Source organism: Beta vulgaris, chromosome 2 (assembly GCF_026745355.1).
Source record: "Beta vulgaris subsp. vulgaris cultivar EL10 chromosome 2, EL10.2, whole genome shotgun sequence".
Lineage (NCBI taxonomy): Eukaryota > Viridiplantae > Streptophyta > Magnoliopsida > Caryophyllales > Amaranthaceae > Beta > Beta vulgaris.
This window is the reverse complement of record NC_079203.1, coordinates 2576449-2596400: the sequence shown is the minus strand read 5'-3', so window position 1 is coordinate 2596400 and position 19952 is coordinate 2576449. Positions and strand designations below refer to the sequence as shown.

At 34.4% G+C, this 19952-nt stretch overlaps 2 protein-coding genes across 3 annotated transcripts; both read right to left on the bottom strand.

Annotated features, from left to right (window-relative positions):
- Nucleotides 1-344: 344 nt before the first annotated feature.
- LOC104887703 (26S proteasome regulatory subunit 8 homolog A) lies at nt 345-7300 on the bottom strand. The gene is made up of 9 exons (XM_010672410.4): nt 7043-7300; nt 5699-5796; nt 5292-5516; nt 5124-5186; nt 4726-4889; nt 4459-4615; nt 4257-4355; nt 3047-3157; nt 345-779 (listed from the first exon to the last, which is right to left on the bottom strand). The coding sequence occupies exons 1-9, from the start codon at nt 7218-7220 to the stop codon at nt 639-641; spliced, it is 1236 nt and encodes a 411-aa protein (XP_010670712.1). The 5' UTR covers nt 7221-7300; the 3' UTR covers nt 345-638.
- Nucleotides 7301-15157: 7857 nt separating this feature from the next.
- LOC104887704 (3-ketoacyl-CoA synthase 11) lies at nt 15158-18048 on the bottom strand. Of its 2 annotated transcripts, none has more exons than XM_010672412.4 (2): nt 17552-18048; nt 15158-17016 (listed from the first exon to the last, which is right to left on the bottom strand). In XM_010672412.4, the coding sequence occupies exon 2, from the start codon at nt 16989-16991 to the stop codon at nt 15444-15446; it is 1548 nt and encodes a 515-aa protein (XP_010670714.1). In that variant the 5' UTR covers nt 16992-17016; nt 17552-18048; the 3' UTR covers nt 15158-15443. The 2 variants fall into 2 exon arrangements, with proteins under 2 accessions (XP_010670714.1, XP_010670713.1); XM_010672411.4 differs by having other exon boundaries at nt 15158-17019; nt 17552-18044.
- Nucleotides 18049-19952: the final 1904 nt, after the last annotated feature.

Sequence of the window (19952 nt, the reverse complement as noted above, 5' to 3'; positions counted from 1 at the left end):
CCAAATTATACCAAATGAACCAACAAAAAAAACCAAATGAACACTTACTTGTTACACTTACCAAAAATAGATGTCCCAAAATTACATTTTATATTATCTTTTATGGTATGGTCCCATATTGTTCAGGTATCTACCTATTCTATGCCAAATTTTTGATTAGTAAGGGAAACAAAGAGAGGAGAGAAAAAACCTACCCAAGGAACTTTTATCTGGGAAATTCTCTCACAATACTAATGTTTTTTCCAAGATTGTAGAAAATGCCCATGTGAATATGTATACATTACTATTCTCACCATTATCTTGGATAGGCTCTTAATTTACCAAGTTCAGAGAAATGCAACATATTTTACGGCTGGAAATAGATGATCACCCATCTTGAGATGAAATATTATCTGTAAAAAACGTACCAATAGACTGCAGAGCTACAATGAATCCAAATAATTCATCCATATCCTCTTGCTCGAATGTAACTTTAAAAAGGCAAGTCTCCAAACTATCTACCAAAGATATAAAAACAGCAAGGTATACATTAATCTCTTCTAGCTATAGTCAATTAGCTAGGAACTAAGCATGAGATCATATGATCTTTTCTTTTCAGTTATCTCATGAAAAAATACACAGGACATCATGATATATTTTTACTTCCACAATTTTCTCAAGGACATATTCTTCTCAGTGTCCTTCTTCATGACCTTTGCCACTGCCATTTCGAAATCTTCCTGTGTGACGTGAATCCTCCTCTCCCTCAAAGCAAACATGCCTGCTTCAGTGCATACAGCCTGCACACGAGAAAATAGAGGAATCCAATTATAAATTACATAAATGAACAAAATCACCGACAGAATATTTAACAAAACAAGATATTGGTGTTTTCATTGTTTAACTAATTGACAATGGGGAAGGAAATGTCAATATGCAAACTGTTTTATTTTAGAGGATTGAATTTATGCACTTATGCATCCATTCAAATCAGTGGACGTCGAATCCATTGGCCACTAGATAAGTTGTTATTCATGCCTTAAAAACAATATGTTTTTTGTTTTCAAATTGGCTCTATGTTTGTGAGTGTCATTAGCTAAGCTGCATGTTTGTAAAAGTAGGTTTTTTGTGAGAGCAACATATCCTTGGAAGACTCTTGCATACCTGAACCCTAAACATCAGTGCCTTACTGCCTTGAGGCTTTGAATCAGCAGGGTATAGCAAGAAAATGTACAGTATAGTTATGAGTATATGACTCAATAACCAAAGTTCATTTGCCTTGCATCACCTACCAACCTCTACCCTCCTCTCTTTTCTATAAAACAGATTTTGTCAAACCAATATTTTTCCTCTCTGCTTTTTCCTGCCTTTTTCAGGTGTCTAGAAGCATAAAGGTTTACACCAACAAACAAAACAAGATATACCATCTTAGCATACAGATAATAATAGGAAAAAATGACACTGGGATTCCTACTATGGGCGATTGTCTTTTATAGGTCCCAACTATTGATTATTTTTTAGAGGACCCAACTATAACCTCGTGTAACTTTGATTGGGCCTGGATGACTTGTAACTGGTGGCAAAAGTTTAGAAAAAAAACCTTTGCGGGTCCCAAGTATTTTTCTAGTTTTTTTTTTGGTTTGTTAATTACTGCAGTAGCTCAAAATCACTTCAATTGCCAATCTGAAAGAAGAAAAAGTTGTGAAACTCTAAGTCAAAAGCAATCGAGAAAGCAAACATGGATGGAGCTCGATACTCAAGGCAAGATGCAACCATTAGAAAATCCCCTTTGGCAAAGTCCCCCTTAAAAACAGACCCAAAAAAAAGTTAGGCGAAAAATGAGAAGCCATCAGATTAGCATATTGGCACATTAATCATTGCAACAACCACCCCAAATTCATTTGGGTGCGCAATAATTGTTGTTGCCACTCGTGCTCTTTTTACCTTTTTTCATCATCAGCTATTACTACGAAATCGAATTTTAAACAAAGGATACCACATTGCTAAGCAAGATGATTTAGAAGCTGAAATCAGAAGGAAAGAACATTAAATTTGATGGAGTTTTAACATAGAAAAAGACGCAACAAACAGTTCTAACAAAATGGCAAAGTTGGATGCTGATGCGGCTTAAATTAACGCGACTTAAATTAGGGTTTGGAAGTGAGAAGAAATTCTATGAATAATATACGAGAAGTCACGAACGTTCTGGGGGATTAAGATGACCCAGTATTGTTCTATTTTGTTAGAGAGGAGAGAGGAGAGAGGTGAGAAAATCGCAGAGAGTAGAGTTAAAGGGGATGGTTTAACGCAAAGGATAGTTCATTTTCAAAGTCATGTGCTGATTCAATGAAGTCATGTCACATGTAACCTGCTACAACAAGTTGGTTACTTGTTAGGCCCGATTAAAGTCACAAGATGCCATAGTTGGGTCATCCAGAGAATAATCAATAGTTTTGTAACCTATAAAGGACAACGGCCCATAGTTGGGACCCCGGTGTCAATTCTTTCTTAATACTCCCTCCATCCCATAATATAAGTCCTAATTCTGTTTTTACGCGGGAATTAAGGTTAAATGGAATCTTGTTTTATTTGAATAAAACAAATTATTTTTATTGAGAAACACTTGCATTGTTTTTCTTTTTAACAAAAAATAAAAACTGTCATTTAATGTTGTATGGTTTAATGTGTAGAGAGTTCAATGGGGTAAAAAGATTTCATTTTGTCATTAATAATGGTGCATTGGAAGCTGAAATTATGATGACATTTTGGAAATTAAACTATTTTCATGAGGGTATTTTGGGAATAATTATTGATTGGAAATAGAAATAAGACTTATATTTTGGGACACTTTATAAGGAAACAGGACTTATATTATGGGACGGAGGGAGTAATAAGCATTTCCAGCATGCAAGGGAAACAGCATTTTTGGAAGTATGTGGCCTATCGAGGATTATAGATTTCATGCTAAAAGAGATCACAACCCTGCAATCGTTTTTCTTATTTAGGGAACGAGACACATTTTACACCAAAAAAGAATCGGATGCTAGATAACGAGCAGTTTGCAAACCTTAAGCTCTGCACCAGAAGCGCCATTCATTTTTTCTGCAATCTTCTTCAAATCAATCCCTCGCATCAAATTCATTTTTCTTGAGTGGATCTTCAAGATGTCACAGCGAGACTGGAAATATGCAATTTAGTCATTAACAAAATGTAAAACCACTACAACATGCTGAAGAAAATTTCAAAATAAATTTCAGTTCATATGTATTCTTCGAATTTCATTTTCCATGGGAAACAGTTCATTCAAGACAATTGATAACTAATTCTACTTGCTTAGTAAGGCATATCCATTGACCAAGCTCGACATTTGAATTCTAAGAATGGTTGAAGAAATGCTAGGAAAGACAGCCTTCTCAAAGCGAAGAAAAAACAGAGTCCCCTAATTGTGGTACATAGTTAGTAGCTACATATATGAGTCACCAAGTGCTCTCTTCAGATAAAAATGTTTTCCCGTATCACTTCCGGCATAATTTTAAACCCAATCTTCCTTCTTCCTGATGAAATAGAAACCTAAAATCTTAGTTTTAATCACTAAAGCAGCAACTGCATGTCTGCCCCTGAATAATCTTTTTTAACAACCAATACAAGCCCATTCCCCATGGGAATGAACTATGCACACTGCTGAACAACTTCTGCTCTAATTAGTCTTACAATCTATTCGTAGTCCTTTAAATACGTGATTTTTCTTCTGTACACAGTAAATAAACTCCACCAATTCATGATCTTATACTAACCCTCAGTTTATCATGTGTACCAAAGCTATAGCACATCATAGCAACCCCTGGCTGCCCAACCAGCAAACAGAAACAATACTTAAAAGTAAATAAAAAACAAAGTACATGTGCAAGTAGAGCAAATTAAGTAAGCCAGCTAACCCCCGATATTCTGCAATGAATATTTCACCTATTTATTGCAAGTGCCTAATCATCAACCTCCACAGACAATCACAAAAGCCATTCCTAATTCTCCCCTCCAACCATATTAAACTTTGGCACCTTAAAGAAAGTACGAAGAACTGCCTGTGCTTAAAAGTTGAGTTGAGCTGTTACATCAGTTGATAATCTTCCCCAATAGCCAATTCATATCAGGTGTGGCTTGGAAGAAGCACTAGGTAAACGATTGGTTGACATAGCCACATAGATTTAAGGCACACATGCAAATATGAAGAGCACCATATAGCTGAAATATGAGAAAATGATGCCAAAAATTAAACTCACATCTTCATTGGGATTGGGGAACTCGATTTTTCTATCGATCCTTCCAGGTCTAAGGAGAGCTGGATCCAAAATATCAATACGATTTGTAGCCATCAAAACCTGAGATAATGACGCCACATCAATCACAATGAAACGAAATATAAGGTACAATCTCGAAGACAAGGAAAGAGGAATTCAGAAAACAAACTCATAAGATAAGTACTTTGATCTTTTTTGACGCTTCAAATCCATCTAATTGATTGAGAAGCTCCAGCATAGTTCTTTGAACTTCACTATCACCATTTCCGGATCCAGATTCCATCCTTGCCGATCCAATACTGTCAATCTCATCCATAAAAATAATAGATGGAGCATGTTCTCTGCACAGCACCAACAACAAGCAGTTACGGGCAAGTTAATGAACACTTTGATGTAATGTCCAGCTATCAGACCAGCATATAGCAGCCAAGATGAGCATTTTTTAACAAACCTTGCCATGACGAAAAGTTCTCTAACCATTCGAGAACCCTCTCCAATATATTTCTGTACTAACTCCGACCCAGATACCCTTATAAATGTACAGTCAGTGTGATGTGCCACTGCCCTAGCAAGCAGCGTCTTGCCCGTACCGGGTGGACCATATAACAAAACACCCTGTAGAAAAACAATGATGGATGAAGTTATAATTAATTAACAAAACTTGTAATGGCTAGAAAAGCACTAGAAAACACATTATAGTCATTGAATTTCACAAGCCCATAGAAATAAAGAGGGAAGAGGACTTAATAGTAGCAAGCACACGTCACAAGAGCAAAAAAACAGGGAGATATGTTATATTAATAAACAACAATGATGCTGGTAAATCCAATAAGAGTGCAGTCATTTCACCTTTGGTTGAGCAATACCAAGACTCTCAAACAATTCAGGGTGCTTGATTGGAAGCTCAATAACCTGAAATATTCATGAAACGAATTAGACAGCTCTGTTTGTTTATCATAAGCAATCCACTCATTAACTGTTGTTGAGAGGGTAACGAAAAACATAAGTTCAGCTAACCTCCTTTATCTCTTTGATTTGTTGGTCCAAGCCTCCAATCATATCATAAGTAGAGTCAGGAACTTTCTCAACTTTCATAAGGTTAACCAAAGGATCAACTTTACTAGGTAAGACCAGATGGAGGACATAACTGTCATTGCGAAGAGCGACTCTGGTGGAAGGTGTGAGTTTTGTTATGTCAATGCTCTTATCAACATCAACTACATATTTCCCTTCCGGATGGACCTGTTAAAGGATGGAACCATCATAAACTTCTCCCCATCATATTAAAACCATTATCATTCAATAACAAAGAAATTGCAACATGATACACTACTGAATGGTCGGACAGAGTAATAGTTATTAATTGATATTGAGGCATAAAAGAACAAGGACTCATGATCAAATGAACATAAGCATAAACATACCTTAACCAAGACCTTGGACTTCCCCATGACTTTGACAACTTCACCAACATATGATCCAGGCTCTTGAAGCAGCATTAATTCCTCTTTGAGCATCCTCACTGAGCATGGCCAACACAAGTATGAGTCCAACTATACCAATGCAGGAAAAATGGTGAAGCTTATCTAGCATGCTTGCACTTAAGCATCATTAAGTAAAATTTGAAATCGATTCAGCAGTCACAGAGCAAAGCATATTCCATATATCATAAACTACTAAGTACTAACCACACACGAGCAACTCTGTAAGTTAATACAGAGAGCCTTGGAAATAATATGCGGGCACAAATTGACAATAAATTTTCCAATGAACAGCATGATAAGTAAATGAAAACAACACTTATATGAACCATGTAAGATGTGCTAATTTCACTTAAATGTCATGCATACATTAACATTTCAGAAACTTAACTACTGTAGACCACCAAAAAAGTAACCCATTAGAAAGGGTTACAAAACCTCCAATTCATATCTAAAACATACAGAAACACATTATGCCCAGAAAATAGATAAAAGTTTGACCAACTCAATACCACCATCCATTCTAAATTCTCAAAGAAATCCTAAGATGATTCAGTTTTTTTAAAAAAGAAGTGAAGTCACAGTAAAATGTTCGGAAAAGATTACTACCATCTACATCAATGGTGGCCTACTCATTATTCATATTAGCCCATTGTTTCATTATTAAACTTACGCCTCCGCCAATCCAAGTACCAATCGCAAAAAATTCCCATTTCTTATACTAAGATTTGGAAAAGAAAAAAAAGGGTTTGCCTCATGATCATACAAAAATCTTTCTACTAAAACAAATCATAGATTTGCCACAAAAGACCAATCCATTTTGCAGCAACGTAGAGCAATTCAATACAAACAATCAAGGGAGAACATTACAACTCAGTAACCAAGAACAAATTTGACAAAAGGGGATCAATGAGTAAACCAGTAAACAGTAATATTATAATTCCCATTAAAGTTACAGCAAGGAAATCCGTAACCTAGAGAACTAAGCTAATTACTGCAAGAGAGTCATAACTGATGATAGAAAGAATTAAACTAACCATATAACACATATTAATGACTTTCCAGCACTTTGAAGATAAATTGAGCAAGAAATTAACACCAAAATCAGATTAAACTCAAAAGACATCGAACCAAATAACGCCAAAGTGAGATCAAAGACAAATTCAATCACCAGCAAACCACAATGCAATTAAATCAAATAGATCAACCGAAATCGAATTTAATCGGTAAAAACAAAACAAAAAAGAAAGAATCGAAAACCGTGTTAAAATTAGGGTTAGGGTTTACCTTGAGAATTGAGTTCATTACGATGAGCTTCGAGACGACTAAGATCAAGAGTTTTTTGACGATGAAGATGTTCAAGTCCATTGATTCGTTTAAGATAATATTGTCTTAAACCATCGCCATGAGTGGTGCTTCCTCCCATTGTTGCAGGAGTATTTCTTTCGGTGAGAGCTGTCGCCATTTTTTCTCTTCCTTTTTTCTTGTTTGTGTGAGAAAGAGGAGAGAGAATATAATAAGATAACAATATTGGGAAGTGACTTGCCTAGGAGGAAAAGGTAATGGATGTTTATACCTTTAACCACTTTACGAACGTGTGCACCATCTACCGATTGGGTCATAGATGATGAAACTCTATCGTAAAATTTGTAATTGGAAAATTGCCCATTCTATATTTGTACCCTAGATTGGAAAAACCTTTACTAATAGTCTAATCGAGGTTCTTTGATGTAACATTTTAATAGACATGCACTTTAAAATAGTAAGAGGATTTCTACTCTAAACACCCTTACTTTTCAAAATTGCCGCTTTTATATAATATAGTCGATTTTTGTTAAAATTTCAAGTATGGAATTTTTCACCTTTGTTAGTGATTACATCCAATAAGAAGTTTTGTAGAAATGATATGTTTTTTCGTTCTTATTAAACTAACTTAGGGAGTGTTTGGTTCATATGATTTTGGTATGAGGTATGACTTTAGAATGAGTAAAACTCATACCTAGTATTTGTTTAATAATCTATACAAATATATTAAAAGGCGTGCGAAAGAAAGCTTATATGCCACGTGGCACTCTCCTCAAATTTCTAATGCAAATGTTTTATGTTTATATGTACTCCTCACTTTAAAAAATGTGTAAGTGCAAAGTATCAAACACGTGACTGATAAGTGCGTTTTTAACGCACTTTACGGACTCCTTTTAGCTCATTTTGATCCTCTTTCTCTTCTTTCTTCCCATTTTCTTCTCCATTTTTCCTTCTATTTCATGCACTTGATCATTTTTTAACATAGTGATATTTTACTAGATTTTCAGTCATTTTTTACCGAATTTCTAGTACATTTGCTTTCACCATGTTTTATATTCTTAATATAGGTGGAACTACCTAAGATGGATATGAGTTTTAGAGTTGGCGAAATGAAGCAATGAAAATAGAGTACACGTTGAGAAATTATGTGCTTGCACCATTCCTCATATCGGCTCGCACAAAAGGAGCACATAGTCCATAAAATCTTGTATGAAGAACTTCAAATGTACACAACTTTCCAACTACAAATCGGATGAAGGTGATTCTAGTTGGAGGTGAAATCTCGTTTCGATATCTTTCCAACGACTGGTCATAAGCTTGATTTGGATGTAAAACAAAGAAGTTATGTTCGTTTTAAGTTGAACTGTCCGACCATAACAGAAAGTTTGGTGCCCCCGCACCTGATTTTGGTGCGCCCGCATCTGATGTTGGTGCGCCGCACCTAATTTTGGTGCACCCGCACCCTTTGACGACGGAATTTGGTTTTGAGGCAGGAGGGTTTGGTGTGCCCGCACCTGCTTTTGGTGCGCCCGCACCATTCGAATACGCAAAAGAAAAATTCCAAGAATTAAAAGACGATAGTTTTTGTTTTTGTTTAACTTATGCGTGCTTTATTCTAGAGTTTAGAGAGCAATTGCTAGGATTTATGCTTGAGAGAAAAACACTTTGGTTTTATCGAGATTTGAGATTAATTATGATAAGTCATATTTATATATAGTTTTTAGTTGCATTTAGGTTGCATTTTAGAGCATTTAGTTTCATATTTAGGTTCATTGATGCATTATATTCTTAAGTTATATTTTCTACTCCTATTCGGTATGTTTTCTTGTTTTTGATGAATTTCAGGCATTGAGGACATATTTGGAGTATGATTAATTAAGCTTGAGGATTAGGAGCACTTGGAAGGAAGCTACAATGCATAAGGATCGTCATAGCTATTTTATAGTACGAATTTGAGCGAAAACGAAGCGGAAAATCATTAGAAGAAATGTAAAAAAGGAGTCATGTCTACTCTTTTGATCATAACTTTTGATGTGATTCTTAGAATCGAGTAATTCCAGCATATTTGGAAACTAGACTTGAAGATCTTTCCAACGATAGGTGGCACGCCCCGAGGAGACTTTTAGTCAAGGAGTTATGCCTTTCGGAAGATTGCACTGATTCTGCTGGAATATGCCACGCGTACGCGCGGATCACTAATCCGCCTATTAATGATTTATTTAAGATTTTCCTTATCTTGTAAATTACTTTCCAAGTCATATTAGGTTATTGAATATTTATTTAGATAGGTTTTCATTCTTTCTCTCTCCTCCTCCCTCTCACGTTATTTTCTTAGGTTTTAGGTTTTAGTTTTCTTTCCTCTCTTTCTCTCTAGTTTTTAGTGTAAACCCTAGTTTTTATTTTTCTTTATTAATTTATGAGTTTATTTAGTTTCTTTCATTGATTTCTTTAATTATGTTTTCTTTTATAGTTTTAGATTTCATTATTTATCTCATGATAGAGTAGTTTCTTTTATCTATGGTTAAGTTGAACCCTAGTATGATTTAATTCATGATTGTTTCTTTAAATTCTCATATTATATGTTGATTGTTCTTGCTTAATTGATTGTGCATAAGCCAATACTAGATTAGGGATAACTAGTATTGTTATAATCCATTGTCTTGATCACAACGGGAGTTGGATTTTGACGGATTTGAGTATTTCAATTAAGGACATGAAGTTCTCCACGGGAGTAGGTAGAATGGATTGTTAGGAAGTTAAAGTGTCGTGTTTAATGTCTTTAATTGCATGATTCCACGGGAGTAGGCTTGAATGCATATTAGAGAAGCCATAGATACTCGGGAGAGGTTTATGGTACTTTATAGGGTGTACTTTTCCTTGTGAACTTTAATTTATTAGTTTGGGGTAGAATTATTTTGTATTTTCGTGCTAGTGGGGATACTTAACTGTAGAGTCTTTTATTTTTATATTGATTAGTATAGTTTAATTTCACCATTATTCTTGATATTAACTTTAGTCTTACCATTATTTAAGAACTAATCATAGAACAACTTTCTCTCTGTGGGATCGACTCTGACTTACCCTACTACATAGTTAGGAGGATTAGTTAGGTTATTTATTTTTGTTAGGTGCGCGACACGCCTATCAAATTAATCATAGTTTGTGATTCCGATAACATTCAAGGTACTTTTCATTCAATTTAATTTGAAGTTTCAGTTTTTATTTCATTCTTTTCGTGGTTGTTCTTGTTCTTCCTTATTATTAGTTCTTCATTCTTATAGTCTCATAATTGTTATTTATATTAGTTTAATTATCTCTTAATCACGTCTAGCCTTAGATTAGTCATAGATTTTATGTACGTTTAATTGCTTATAATCCATGATTAGTGAGTAGTTTCTTATCTAGGGTTAGGGTGAAAGTATGAATTAGGGTTTAAAAATTTTGTTAATGTGATTGTGATGTTTTAAAGAATTTTATGCATTGATTTTGATGTTTGGAGACCCTAGCTAGGATAGATATTGATCACATTTATGCTTTGGTATTTTGGATTCAAATGTTCTTAACTTGAATTTTGAACTCTTTTATCATCCCCAAGAATCGACCTAATTTCTAGGCCAAGATACTGGGTAGAAATTAAGAGGATCCTTCATTAGGGGTTTTCCGAATTTATTGAATCTCTTGATCAATTGATGACTAAAGATCATTCGAGAGAGGATTTAGTTGATTGATTAAGTGATTATTCTTGAGGACCATTCGAGAGAGGACTCGAGTATTTTAGAGGAAAACTAAACCTTGCATAATCGTCTTTGTTGCTTCACAATCACATTAACAATCATTGTCCATTCTTATTCATATTAGTAACCTTAACTCTAGTGTCTTCCTATCTGATATTTTTAATTCGTGTTATTTGCTAGTTCTAGTTATTAGCTAGTCATAGTTGTTACCAAACCTTTTCAAACCCCCAAATACCCTTCAATTAGGTAATTTAGACTTGATAGACTTTGGGGTGTTTGTCAATTAGAGTTTTGGAGCAAAAAGAGAGGTTTGGACCATTTTTAGAGTTTTGACTAGTCAAAAACTCTAAAAGGGGTGTTTGGTAAAAGAGAGTTTTAGAGAGAGTTTTGGAATGAAAACTCTCAAAATGAAAAAGCTCCTATTAGGAGCTTTTTCTTTAGAGGATTAGGTAGAAATATATTAAATGACTTTTTTGCCCCTAATAATAATACTACACATATGTATTAAAATGTCTATTAATGTCATTTTACACAAACAAATGGCAATAAGCTTTTAGTAATCAGCTAATTTTTACCAAACACATTTATAAAAAAAAGTTGTCAAAATCTGTTGAACAAAAAGTTAAAACTCTAACAACAAACTCTAAACTCTAACAGCTAAGCTCTAAACTCTATTTGCCAAACATGGCCTTTAATTAATCCCATTTTTCCTATGGATCGACCTTTGACTTGCCCTTACTATTTTCTTAGTAATTGCTTGTTAGGTTTTATAAATATTATTTGAAAAGCGATTTTTGGTGCCTTAACGACACACTAAAAACCTCTTATCAGTGACCTTTGAAATGAAAAGTAAGAGCTTAACCATCAATACACTATAACTATGTTGTCTAATATTTCAAATAAAATATCATGAAGTCTTGTAATAATTATAATTAACTAAAAAGACTTAAACAAGTATATATATCTCTAACACTTTTATTACGTAACTTACAAGATAATATTGATGTCATATTTTGTTACCACAATTCCTTTTAAGGTATGGTTTTCAAACTCAAACCTTTTGATTTTTTTTAATTTATCATGTGGTGACGTGAATTTTTCAATTTATTAATGGACAAAAAAAATAAGAAAATAGCAAAGTAAATTATGAAATTTTAAAGTAATAACATATTTGCTTATTGTAACTTACTCGGGGCATCGCCTGGGCAAAAAAACTAGTTTGATTTGATAGATTTAAAACCCATACCTCAAACCCATAAGGTATTAAGGTATGGGGGTTTAGAAATCCAAGGGGGAGGTGGGTTTGGCTCATACCAATACCACTAGGTATCAAATAGAAGAAAAAATTTCATTCCCAAATGAAACCAAATACATGGTATTAGGTATCAAGTCCCAAACCTATATCACCTTGATTTCATTCCCGATTCCAAACCCATACTACTATATGAACCAAACGCCTTAATATTGTACCAACAAAAGATTTAATTGTTTCATTTATATATTATTCTAGTCGTATGATTTGTAAAAACAATAAATAAAAAGGATCTGGTGTTTGTTGTTACCTTTGGAGGGTCTTGTGTCGATTGTTTAAATGTTGGTGTCACTTTTCTAAGGTTTAATACTAAGTTATCTTTTTTTTTTTTTTTTTTTTTGTGTTTTCACCCGGTTCACCCTTCGGACTACATCCGGATCAAGGCCAAGTTCGGGGTGGTTAGGTTCCATTCCTCTCCCAAGAGTGTTGCGGGGATTCGAACACGGATCCGTCCTACCAAAAGCCAGTCCCCATCACCACTGGGCCAACACTTACTTGGTAATACTAAGTTATCTTTAATTAGCATGCTAGAATGTTATAGATGAAAGTCGTTAAAAGTAGTTGTAGCATTATTTCAATTATTTTTGGCTGAGGTGACCTACTAATTCTACACGGGTCAACTCGACCTAACTACATTGGCGAGTACCTTTTGAGAGTAAAAAGATAGGATGATAGGGAGAATTCCCACCCTAAAATACTATTAATGGAGTTTGATCCCATAACATTTAGGCCATATGAAATATTTTACAGCTAAAATTTGTTTATTAATTCTTTGATCTCACTTGACATTGTCGTTATATGAACATTGAGTTTTCGAAGGACAATTAAAGGAGATAAGTATCAAGAAAATGAACATTATAACTTCTTATGTCATTGAATGTACAAAAGAAATAAAAACTAGAACTTTATGAATGTCTTCTAATAACAATATTTTATTACTTGTACCTGTTAAATCTGTAAAGAAATTTTTTTAAAAACTGAAAATTATTGATTATCTCTCATTATTTATTATTATCACCTTTGTTTTACCACATATTTTAAAAATTATAAGTTATGTAGGATTGCTTTTGGAAAACACCCCTTAATGTTGGAACTATTGCAAGTTCATTACTAATATAAAAAGAAGTGAAAGTATTGGGTCAGACCGTCTGACCCAATACCTTCCGTCGGACGGGCTTAGCCCATCAAAAACACGCGGGCTTTTTTTTTCATATTTGTTTTGTTGATCAATCATCACCATTTTCCCAACACTTTTCACCTCCCCAAAACCCCTAACTTTCCCACATTCTCTCTCCTCCATAACAACCCAATAAAATGGGACTAAAAAAACGCAGCAAAAAACCCACCTTCACCGCCGTCGGTACAGTGTTCAGCTCTTTTCTGCCATGGTGGTGCGTAAACCAACACACCTCTTCTTAGGTCAAGAGGAGGAGAGAGGAGTTCGTGAAGATTGTGAGCTCTCAGCGCAAGAACTTGATGCACTGTTTAGGAATTGGTGGAGAAACTGTAGTGGGTTGGTTATGATTTTGGGGTATGTAGGGTGGTTTTAGATGGTGCAGCATCCTTCAAATTCATGGAGGTGAGTCTTTGTATGTGTGTATTTTCTGCTTCAGTAGTGCGTTGGTTTTGCTCCAAAGGTTTGTCTTGCTTTTGTGGGTTAGACTTTGTTTTCTTTCAGTTGGACTTTATTTTCTTTCAGTTGGACTTTCTTTTCTTTCAGTTGGACCAACTGAAAGAAATAATGGGCCAACTGAAAGAAATAATGGACTAACTGAAACAAAATGAAGACTACCTGAAGAAAAATGTAGACTACCTGAAAAAGAATAAAGACCAACTGAAACCCAAGTAAGTCTAACTGAAGCACAAAAACCCACTGAAAAACAAAGAAGACTAACTGAAAACAAAATGAAGACTACCTGAAAAAAAATTGGAACCACCTGAAAAAAAATGAAGACTACCTGAAAAAAAATTGGAACCACCTGAAAGTCGTCCGACCAAGATTATGGTCGGACGAGTCCGACACAATACTTTCTCTAAAAAGAAAAGGGCGTAGAGTAGGGAATCTTCGAACTTTTGATGTCAATGTTTTCAAATAATAATAATGTTTAATTATAATAATATTACTAATAATAATGATAATAATAATGATAATAATAGAATTATAACAACAACACCAATAAAAGCAATAGTAGTTTTCTTCAAGAAAAGCAATAGTAGTGTCACAACAAAAACAATATGAAGAATAAGAACTATAATTACAATAATAACAAGAACAACAACAAAAATAATCATAATAGTAACAACAACATCGATAACAATAATAGCTATGGTAGCACCATAATTGTTATTGTTCTTCTTAATACTCCCTCCGTTTCACAATATAAGACACGCACGAGGTTCGAGGTCGAACTTTGATCGTTAATTACTCTCAATTTATGAGGATAAAAAAATTTAAAAAATAATATTATTATAGTATTTTTCAAGACGAATCCAACGGTATAATTTTTATTTACCGTATTTGAGAGATATTTATGGTCAAAGCAAATTTTCGTAAAGCGTGAATGTCTTATATTTTGAAACAGAGGGAGTAAAAACTAGAAAATTACAAATAAGTATAATTATAAGCTTTAAAAATAAACATTTAATATGATCTTCATCTAATCTAGTGTAGTTTAATCTAAACCTTTGATTTTGTCTGACGATCCAGTCTTAGTGTTTACGAAATGGTATTGGTGTGATCCCATGTAAATTTTTTTGGGCTATTTGATTTGATGTTAATAAGAACGAGTAATGGACTAATAGTGTTGAAATTAGATGAAGAGAAGATGGCCAAATTTAGCATCATATTTCATTTGACACAGAAGAAGTCCTGCTGATCTCATTGTATTGCACGATTCCGGTTGCTTTATTTTTACCCCCGCTTCTTTCTCGTACTCCAAAAGGAGAGAAAGAGAGCAACGGACAGTCAAGATGCTTGTTCCTTCGGTCCCCTTAGGGGGGTCAAGGGGTGACACAGAAGAAATCCCACTCTGATGGTAAAATGGCAATAGATTATGAAACCAATCAACACTCAACTAAAATATAGTAATAAGTACACAAATTAATCTAAATCAGGAAACAAGATCAGAAATACTAGCTTAGTCTGTCACTAGCTCACTACCTCAATAAGTAGTCTTTCCAATCTGCACCTAATTACAATTTACTCTATCATCTCCAGAAAATAAGAGACTAAAACAAACTCTCTACTTGAAAACAGCAAAAAACATGTTAACTGTAATATCTACTGCACACCTGGAGAAAGATTAAATTTGCAAAGAAACAACATAATAATTTTTTTTTACTTCCGATTTGAGATCGATGAAACCTTCGGGACATCCACAGGGAATAAATGGATCTCATCCATCCATGGATTCTTCTCTTTTGCAGGATTCACTCTCTGCAGAGCTCTCCAGACTGCACTGTTGCACTTAAAACCAGAACCAAACGCGATCTGCCATATTCTATCTCCACTATTAACCCTCCCTTTCGCTTCTGTATAAGCAAGTTCATACCACAGGGAGCTGCTTGAGGTATTCCCAAATCGATTGAGTGTCATTCGAGAAGGTTCCATATGCCAATCAGAGAGCTGGAGGTTCTTCTCTAACTCATCAAGAACAGCCCTTCCACCAGCATGAATGCAGAAATGCTCAAAAGCCAGTTTGAAATCTGGAATGTAGGGCTTCAACTTCATCTTCAAGAATTTCTTTCCTATCAGAGTGCCAAAGAAAAGCAACTGCTCAGACATAGGAAGCACAAGAGGGCCTAAAGTAGTGATATTAGTCTTGAGAGCATCTCCTGCAACAGCCATCAAATCCTTCGACAAAGCAACTCCAACTTTTCTATCAGGATCCTCTTGTTGGGTAACACAAGTGAAGCACTTATCATCTGAACCTTTGTGGGTTCGGACAGTGTGGACTAGCTGATATTTGGACCTCCATCTATCAGACCTCTTGTTTGAGAGTAAAATTGCAGCTCCTCCCATCCGAAATAAACAGTTAGAAACCAACATCGACCTCTCATTCCCAAAGTACCAATTCAAAGTGATGTTTTCCATGCTAACAACCACGGCATAAGAATTAGGATGAACTTGTAGAAGATGCTTAGCAAGATCAATTGAAATCAATCCAGCACTACAACCCATCCCACCAAGATTATAAGTAACAATATTGCCTCGTAGCTTGTAGTGGTTCACAATCATTGCTGATAACGATGGAGTAGGATTAAACAAACTACAATTCACTATTAGTATCCCAATCTCCTTAGGCTTCACATTCGTCTTAGCAAATAGCTCATCAAGGGCTCCAAACATCACCATCTCAGCTTCCTTCCTAGCCTCCTCCATACAAGGATTTGGAGGAACTCGAATAACAGCTTCAGGAAGGTACGTGTCTTCACCAAGTCCTGATTTTTCGAGAATCTTCCTTTGGAACTCAAGGTTTTCCTCCGTGAATGTACCAATGGAACAGGACCTCTCCATGAAAATCTGCCTCGTGCACTTGCGAGCATCCTCAGGCTTGTAGCACGAGAAGTTCACAAGATACACAGGGCGGGGACGAGTGAGGAAATACAGGGTAGCTAAGAAAACCAGCAGGGTCGAACATACAATCACCGATATCAAATTGAAGCGAAGGCGTTCCCAAAGGACATAGACATCATGTGGAGAGAAAGTGGAGAGTTGGGCAACAACCACAACAATGAGAGGGGATAGGAACAAATACATTGCATGGGTAATGAGGTAATGATAACCCAATTTGACATATTTCAACTTGACAGATTGCTTAAAATCAGGAAGCTTCCTTGAATTTGATTTGGGCATTAAGGGGATGGCAGGGTTTGATTCACTCATAGTTTCTCTTCTGCAAGAGTTTAACCTACTACAGAAGATCAATAATTAATTAACTTACTCACCTAAATAACAAATAATTCAGAATTCAAGCACTATCCAAAAACCAAACAAGCAATACATGCAAAATTCAAACAACAAATGAGCCTTTCCCCTCAAAATTTCTCAAAGAAATCAAAGCTGATAATCTAAGTTTACAATGTGATGATAATTAGCCAACTGGGATATGTTTGAAAATGCAAAAATTTCACTAAATTATGCAAATTTAGAGCCTAAAATGAAAAAGGTATACAAAACAACCACTAATAATTCACAATATGTAATAAAAATCCAAACTTTATAAAAAAAAAAACACCTCAATTCAGAAACTGAGTCTCAGAAAACCACAAATTATCTGTACAACAAACAAAACAAACCCAATCTATTATAATATCTACTGAAGACAAATATAAGAACAGTCATTTAACCATAATTCACAAAAAACAAGATCTAACTGAGAAAAAACATGCAGATAAAATGAGATAACAATGCAATTTGAATGAAAACCCAGATGATAAAATCACCTGAAATTGTTGAGTCAAAGAAAAGTTTGAATTCCACTCATCGGAGAAACCAAAGAAGCAAAAATGGCAGAAAGAGAGAGAGAGAAAGTTAAGGGAGTGTTTGGAATGTAGAATGTTTGTATTACTACAAAATAAGAGGGGGGAATTATATTTTTAAAATATAGTAAGAAAGTAGTATTAACGTTGATCATATGATATATAGCATGATGTGAATACAGGCAATAATACGCTATGCAGAATGGTGGGACCCAACTACCAGAAAAAAGTAAATTGTTTGAATGAATGGAGTTTTAAGAGATGATGTCTAACGTCCAGAATCTGGGTATTTTTGGTATGGTTGTTGAATTTTGATGTATCAAACTCCAAATGTTCATGAAAGGCGGTTTGTGTTTTGAAACCAAAATGAAAACACTCGTTAATTTGGTGAACTACCTAGGGAAAATACAAGATACATTTTTTAATATACTCCTTAAATCTTTCACCTTTCCAATACGTTAGCTATGGCCTATCACCTATGTGGAGTACTACGTGGGATAAAGTCCAGGTGTCTATTTAAATAATTTACTTCCTTGGTGCTAAAATATAATTCTCATTTTCATTATAGGTGTCCCAAAATTAAAGGTGATCATTTTGGCCCAGCCCAGCCCGTTTTTGAGCCGGATTTTGAGCTAAAATTTTCGGCCCGTGGGCCGGGCCCGGTCGTATTTTTTTGGCTTTCGGCAAGCCAAAAACGACCTTTTAGTCTATTTTTTGGCCCGCAAAAGCCCGCTAATTAGGCCCGAAATAGCGGGCTTTGGACACAAAAGTTTGGCCCGAATTTAGGCCCGGCCCGACCAATGGGCAAAATTTTTTTGGCCGCGGCCCGGCCCGACCCATGATCACCTCTACCCAAACTATAGTTCTCATTTTCATATTTAGTTTTACATTTTTTCGTAATTTGTCTAGAAAAATCGTGTCCCATCATTTATTTGCTTCTTGAATTTTGTTTTTTCCTTGGTTTATTCAACCAAAATGTTACATTTAATGCTCTTTCACCGATTATTCTCCATTATCTCTTCTAAAATCATCTTTTTCCATACAATATTTATTTAACGGTTATGCTATATGCAACCCTTAGGGTTGCATATAAGACATAAATACACTACTTAAAATGGAAATAAGTTGTGAATTTATGGAAAATTTTTGCATCAACCGATGTAATAAATGATCAATTAATACAACTTATTTCCATTTTTACCTTATTATATACAGCCCTTAGAACTGCATATAACTTTTTCCTTTATATTCTTACAACCGCTAATCTAAGTAACTATTATTGAAATAAAGTATATTTTCTCTATCTGCCAATAAATGTTCTATTAGACTTTTCACAGTCTGAAATATATAATCAAATAAGCATATTTCTTTATTACGCATTAGTAATCATTATGAAAAATGCATATTTTTGTAAAAACATATTAATGCGATTCTAATTAGATATGATATTACTATTTTTTTTCTTGTATATTTATGACCTCTATAATTTTTTGAAACTTTGACCCGAAAAAAAACGAAGTATACATTTAAAGAAAAAGAGAGTACTTCAACACTTCAACATAAATCATTATGCAATTGACTAATTATTTTATTGCTAGAATATTATTGTATACATAATAATTTATGTTTGCCTTTTTCATATATCTACATGTCAGATTTTATTCTTTTCTCCATAAACTTAATTCTATTAGAACTAATTGGGAAATCAAGGTTCGTATTTCTAGAATATTTGAGGTTACAGATCATAAAAAGGGAAAAGTTTTTTTGGTGAAATTTTCAGTGTTAGTCATCACTGAGAAAAAAAAGGAAGTCTAATAAGTCTTGATATGGTCTGATTGATAAAGAGGTATTTTTTTCTCTTAAATAGTATTTTTGATTATTAATAGAAGTTAATTTTATATTTAATTAATTTTATTTATGATACCACCATTATGATCTTATTTTTTCTTTTCCATCTTCCATTCTACATGCGTTGTGTTTACGTGCTATATCAAAAGTTGAAGTTGTGACTGACACTCATGTTTTTCTCTATTTTTTATATCCTAAATCTATTAAATTATTATCCTCTACTTTCTTCAAGTATCATTCGGGTATTCTTCATGTAAAAACTATGTTAGCTATTGTTAGTCATAATTAGTGGGATACACACTCAATAATAGACTTAGCTACAATAATCAATTGAATATAAAAGAATTGTTTCCCAATCTAGTGTTGGAAATAAAAAAAATTCCAAATCTAGTGCTTGCCTAAAACTAATTCCTTATTCTGGTGTCCATGTAGGCTTGGAATCCCAAACCTATTATTTTACTCCCCTCCACCTACCTTTCTCTCTCCAGTAAAAAAAAAAAATTCACGACACTTTCTC

What these genes read in the sequence shown, in the direction of transcription:
- LOC104887703 (XM_010672410.4), bottom strand. Translation starts at nt 7,220, where the DNA reads ATGGCGACAGCTCTCACCGAAAGAAATACTCCTGCAACAATGGGAGGA. An exon ending in AAATCAAAGAGATAAAGGAG is followed by an intron (nt 5,187 to 5,291) that starts GTTAGCTGAACT and finishes TGAATATTTCAG; the next exon opens with GTTATTGAGCTTCCAATCAA. An exon ending in CTTCTGGTGCAGAGCTTAAG is followed by an intron (nt 780 to 3,046) that starts GTTTGCAAACTG and finishes TCTCGTGTGCAG; the next exon opens with GCTGTATGCACTGAAGCAGG.
- LOC104887704 (XM_010672412.4), bottom strand. Translation starts at nt 16,991, where the DNA reads ATGAGTGAATCAAACCCTGCCATCCCCTTAATGCCCAAATCAAATTCA.